The sequence below is a fragment of the Podarcis bocagei genome (assembly GCF_964188305.1).
Source record: "Podarcis bocagei genome assembly, chromosome: 17".
NCBI classification, from domain to species: Eukaryota; Metazoa; Chordata; class Lepidosauria; order Squamata; family Lacertidae; genus Podarcis; species Podarcis bocagei.
This window is the reverse complement of record NC_138143.1, coordinates 5,724,117-5,730,311: the sequence shown is the minus strand read 5'-3', so window position 1 is coordinate 5,730,311 and position 6,195 is coordinate 5,724,117. Positions and strand designations below refer to the sequence as shown.

General features: G+C 47.9%; 1 protein-coding gene across 2 annotated transcripts in view; it reads right to left on the bottom strand.

The window, feature by feature from the left end:
- Positions 1-3,571: 3,571 nt before the first annotated feature.
- The window catches only part of PRICKLE3 (prickle planar cell polarity protein 3), a 39,826-nt gene continuing 37,202 nt past the window's right edge, over positions 3,572-6,195 (bottom strand). For both annotated transcript variants that reach the window (XM_081175715.1, XM_081175716.1), the window contains exon 9: positions 3,572-5,070. In XM_081175715.1, coding sequence (XP_081031841.1) covers positions 4,418-5,070 — 653 coding nt within the window. In that variant the 3' untranslated portion in view covers positions 3,572-4,417. The remainder of the gene's footprint in view (positions 5,071-6,195) is intronic.

Sequence of the window (6,195 nt, the reverse complement as noted above, 5' to 3'; positions counted from 1 at the left end):
TTCAGCCAGCCTGCCCAATATGGATCTGTCTTTTCTCTCCTTTTTCCCAGCACATTTTGCTAAAGATATTCTTTACCTTTCACCTCACACCCAGTTACCCTGGCAACTTTCTGTCTGCCCTGGCCCAAGATCCCTCTTAAATGGGCCATCAACACATTTCTGTCATGTTAGCGCCTCTATCCCAGATGAGGCCCTGGCTTGGAAAAAGATTAGCCGGAATTTTTCCTCTGGACTGCAGTCTTCCCTTCAATATTCCAAATGATCAAAATCCTACCATTTATTAACTTCCAGGGTTTAGGGGGTCCCCCCCCAAAACTCACAACAATATAAATATATAAAGTCACCTCCCCACCACTCCTTGCACATCTGTGCTTCATGTGCTGCAATTCTGCATAAACAAAAACGTGGTTGCAAAGATGTTTTGGAGTTGGGTGGGTGACACCTGCTGAAATTTTATATCAGGGGGTCTGAGTCATATCTTGGGGGGTCAGAGTGTGGGGCTCCAATGCTCTAGCTTCATTTCCTCTTAGTTTATTGCTCCCACTCTAATGTAAAATGAGCAAACATTTCAGAATGGGGAAATAGATGCAAATATGCCCACTTTAATACCGGTCACAGAATCCAGTTTCCTTGGAAGAAAACTTGAGTTGCTTTGGTGTAGACCTTTTGCTTTTTATTTTGGTGTCATGCAAAGTGGTCCTAGCCTTGGTTATGGGCTCTGGGTGATATAGATATATATTGATATATATGCAAACAGGCAAAAGGGTACAGGTGCTTTTTGCTTCTAGGGGAATGAGGAGCTGTTGCATCACATTATCCTTAAGATTATATCTTTCCTCCCTATGGATTGTGGGCAGAGAGAAGGGAGGAAGGGGCAGGTATGTTTTCCCTATTCCACCCTCACTTCTCTTTCTTCCCTTTCCTATCTGTCCCTCAGGCAGCTTGATTTTGTGTGTGCGCGCGCGTGCTTGTTCAGTGAAACAAGTGTTTTACAATGCAAATAAAACGTGGCTGAATTAGTACTAACATCTGCTTGCTCTTTTGAGTGCCTTTATAAACACTTCTGGCCACATACAGAATTTTCTGTACAGCCCACTGTAAGACTTTCCTTGCTGCCCTTTGAAAGAAATTTTGTTTTAAAGCACATGGTATCGAACCCTCGTGAAGAGATAAAATTCTGATCATACAGACAAGGCACCATTCTGCAGGGGCCAAAATCACTGCACTCTGTGACTTATTTATCCTTCTCTTCCTTCCCCCACCCACCGACCTTCTTTCCCTCAGTCTTGTTACTCTGCTGCCATGAGGGCCAGATGGAACAGCCAAATGTGGCCCCTGGAGCAGCTTGGCGGGGCTTCTGTTTTTTTAATCTCTAATTGCATTGGATTTTGTGCATGTGGTGGAAGGAGAAGTCTCCGAAAAGACCCCCTTCAGAAGGACAATCACGAGCTCTTTGCTTGTTCCCATCCCACTGAAGACCTAAGTTGTTGCCATCTTAGAGGGGCTAGATTGATGTGGCAATTGCCGTTCTACACTCATAAATGTTTGAGGCTAGGAAGTGATCCAAAGCTACTTTGCTGAAGTGAAGCAGACTCTACAGAATGCCTGAGACCACCTGAAAAAACAGATACAGTGGTACCTCTGGTTACGTACTTAATTCGTTCCGGAGGTCTGTTCTTAACCTGAAACTGTTCTTAACCTGAAGCACCACTTTAGTTAATGGGGCCTCCCGCTGCGCCACCACCGCACGATTTCTGTTCTCATCCTGAAGCAAAGTTCTTAACCCGATGTACTATTTCTGGGTCAGTGGAGTCTGTAACCTGAAGCATATGTAACCTGAAGCATATGTAACCCGAGGTACTACTGTACATGTTGCCCAGAGCACCCCAAAGGAAAAGTAGGAAGTGAAAGCATTAACGAAGGCCAGGCCAGCTCTCCAACCCCCAAACTGCCTACACAGGGGCTATCGTCAAGCTCCATGTTCTTTGATGACACGGTACAGTGGTACCTCGGGTTACAGACACCGCTAACCCAGAAATAGTACCTCAGGTTAAGAACTTTGCTTCAGGATGAGAACACAAATCGTGCAGCACAGCAGCAGCGGGAGGCCCCATTAGCTAAAGTGGTGCCTCAGGTTAAGAACAGTTTCAGGTTAAGAACAGACCTCCAGAACAATTTAAGTTCTTAACCCGAGGTACCACTGTACATGCAGAGAATCATAAAAAAGAAGGCAACTCACGGGGTGCGGGAAACAGCAGCTACAACACTGGATTTTGGGCCAGATCTGTGTTCCACCATGAAGTTGGCAGAATAGCCTTGGTCATTCTTTGGGTTGTTTACTGGAAGACTAAATTGGCGTAATATCTTCATGCGTGCTCCTTTAGCAAACAGGAGGCAAATGAAGATGATAAAATGTGCTCAGATAGAATGTGGGGCAGAGGGAACTCCAGAATGGCAACAACCTGGCTGCAAATTCAGCACTAATAAGCCAGGGATGTTGTGGGTTATAGCTGCAGCCATGAATCTGGCACAGGAGCATAAATAATAAACATGGGGCTGCCCCCCTGGAAGGAGGGAAATTCTCCCTGGAGGACTAAGCCTAACTTAGCAGCACACTGTGGCTATATTGAGCTTAACACTGCTGCATGAATGACTGTGCTTTATTTTTATCCTTAAACGCGAATGCCTTGAGGGCCAGCTCACACACCCAAGTGCTGTGTACACAAAATCTCCACTAAATAAATGGGTACAAGCCTCCATTGAGTTGTTTGAAACTTTCTCATTACTTAAGTGTCCTTAGTCTACGGCAGGGGTGTCCAAAGAGGGCCAGATTTGATGAAGTGAACATGCATGAGGGCCGACCAAAGTTGTTGAGCTTTTTTTAGGATTGAAGTTAGGATTGAGGCTTTTTTGGGAATTTTACCTCACAACATATACTGCCACGGGGGCCCGTTTAAACCGACCAGCGGGCCAGATTAGGTCCCTGAAATGGACTTTGGACATGCCTGGTCTACGGTAATTAAAGCTGAATGTAAAACAGAAGAGGTGACTATAAAGGAACAAAGGGTTTACTCCGCAGTAGCCTGCCATACAGTTTTGGGGGACAGAGAAAATTGCCTTGTACAGTTTTACCTCTGGATGCAAACGGGATCCGTTGCGGAGCCCCGTTCGCATCCTAAAGCGAACGCAACCCGTGTTTGTGCGTGCACGGGTTGCAATTCACCGCTTCCGCGCATGACATAATTTTGAGCGTCTGCGCATGCGCGAGCAGCAAAACCCGGAAGTAACGCGTTCTGTTGCTTCTGGGTCGCCACGGAGTGCAACCCGAAAAGGCTTAACCTGAAGCGACTTCAGCCGGAGGTATGACTGCACGTTTAGGTTAGCTTCCAGGGGCTTCGTTATGAAACTAGTGAAGAGTGTACTGAAGTGTTTTGTCTGTTCCTCCTTGGTTCAAGACGGGGATGCAAGAAGTCACCATATTCCCTCCTGCACAGAGGACCATTCTGCGTGTTCGCTGCATATTCCTTGATTAAGGCCCAACATCCTGCGACGATCCACTGCAGCACACAAGTGTTTTCATATATTTTTATTTAAATTTCAATTAAATTAAATCCTCAATTAGAAAAAAACCCACCCAATTTCTAAAAATTGCAAACTCAAGAGTTGCACAAAGTGCAAGGAGACAGGACAGAGAAGAGTAGTTTGAGGTGGATCGAGAAGATCTGTTGCAGGCTTTGCCCTAAAGAGGACACCTGATGTCTATCTTTGGGTGCAAACCTGTACCAGATGTAGAAAGGAGTTCACCCCCCACAACATATACACACACCAAACACCTGATCTATAGAGAAAAAAGCACCCAGAGCTTGAAAGCAGGCAATTAATAATGGCAACTTGAAAGTCAATGATCAACAAGGGTCAACCCAGGAGAGGTGAGATAAGTTCAGAGGTCACAGTGGAAAGGTCAAAACCAAAGTTCAAGGGTTCCCAGGTAAGAGACTGCAGTTGGAAGTTCATAGGGCACAGTGCAGAGGTTCAAAAGACCATCACTCCAAAGGTTCAAGACAGAAGGGTTAATTCGTGTTCAAAAGGTCACAGTTGAGAGGTCAAAAGGCCACAATGGAAAAGAAACACAACCAAAGTTCAAAGACCACCAGAGAAAGGAGTTAAGGTTCTTCACAGAAGGGTCACATCTAAAGATCAAAGGTCACCATGGAAAAGAGAGCGCTCAAGGGTCCCTGAGGAAAGGTGAGGGGATTTCAACGGTTGCGATGGAGAGGTCACATGAAGAGGATCCCTGGCGAGGGGTCGCAAGTCAAAGCAGTCATGGCGGACGGAGCAAAGGTCTGTGGTTCCAAGCCTAAATCCCGATTTCATACTTGGATTCTTGTGGCCAAAGTCCAGAAGGTGGAAGTCAGGTCTATGCAACGACGCAATTCTTGTCCCGGACCACTCGCAGCCTTCGGCGCTGCCGCTTACGTATCGAGTCAGTGGGTGGCGTGGACTCTGTGGGGCTAGCCCCGCCTCGTAAATGGGGGGGCAGGGGTATCGGCTCCCCCAGAAAATACCCTTCCTCCTCCGAGGAAGAATCGGAGGAATCGGAAGAGCTGAAGTCCCATCCCCTGGGTGGGTAACGCCGGTGCCAGGCAGGAAAAGCCCCCTCAGAAGCGGAGTAGGAGAGGCTCGCTCCTCTGCCCTCCGCTGCGCCTTTCCTTGGCGGCCGCCAGCCCTGGCTTCCCAGGTTGAGAGAGTTGTCCGAGGTGGAGCGAGGGTGTCCCCGGCTAACGCTTCCGTTCTGAAGCAGCTGGGCGTCGACGGAGATCTGCTCAAGACCAGGAGCACTGGGCTCCCCCGAGACCAGGGGCTCCCGGAAGCTAACTCGGGGTGCCCCTCCCCGGGCAAAGCTCGCCATCCCCATCTCAGACCCCTCGCTGGGTCGTAGCTGGGCAGATGCTTGGAGTTTGGAAGCTGAGCTGCTGCTCCAGTCTGGGATCTTGGAAGGATGTATGCCCAGTTCCGGCATAGAATGGCGCAAGGGGGATGTGCGTTGGAAGCACGGTCGCTTCTCAGTCCCTGGGGGAGGGGAGAAACAAGACTGTTAGAGAAAGAGGCCCAGGCTCCTAAGCAGAATAATAATAATAATAATAATAATAATAATAATAATAATAATAATAATAATTGTTATGTACTGAGTTGAATAGGATTCAGAATGCAGCAGTCTGATTGGTCCTAGAACAATAAGATTCAGAATATAGCAGACTGATTGGTCCTAGAACAATAGGACCCAGAATGCAGCAGTCTGATTGGTCCACAGGAGCCACCCAATCCAGCTCCAGGTGGAAGTGAATCCACAACCTGATTGGCCTACAGGAGAATCCCAGAATGAGCCAATCACGTGGGGCCCATTGTGTAAATAATGTATATAAAGCAGACATTCTGGGGGAACGTCCATTCCTCCTCACCACTATGAGCTGAATAAAGAGCACGAAATCCACTCTCGACTCCGAGTATATTTCAATAATAATAATAATTTATCTATATCCTGCCCTCCCCAGCTGAAGCCGGGCTCAGAGCGGCTAACGGTAAAAATCACACAGTTGACATAAAATCATAATCATTTAATTGAAATACATTCTAAAATCAATTCAGAGTCAAGTTAATGGCAACCATTGGGCTAGAGTTCTATGAGGATTACAAAAGTAGGGGGGTCAGACTCTGCCTTGGCCAAAGGCCTGGTGGAACAGCTCTGTCTTGCAGGCCCTGCGGAAAGATGTCAAGTCCCGCAGGGCCCTAGTCTCTTGTGACAGAGCATTCCACCAGATTGGGGCCACAGCCGAAAAAGCCCTGGCTCTGGTTGAGGCCAGCCTAACCTCCCTGTGGCCCGGGACCTCCAATATGTTTTTATTTGAAGGTCCTCCGTGGGACATACCAGGAGAGGCGGTCCCGTAGGTACGAGGGTCCTAGGCCCTATAGGGCTTTAAAGGTTAAAACCAGCACCTTAAACCTGACCCTGTACTCCACCGGGAGCCAGTGCAACTGGTATAGCACCGGGTGAATGTGATCCCACGGCGAGGACCCCGTAAGGAGTCTCGCCGCAGCATTCTGCATCTGCTGGAGTTTCTGGGGCAGCCTCAAGGGAAGGCCTTCCCAAATAACATCCAGAAGTTTGTGGTGGTGATAGGATGCCACATTCCCTCC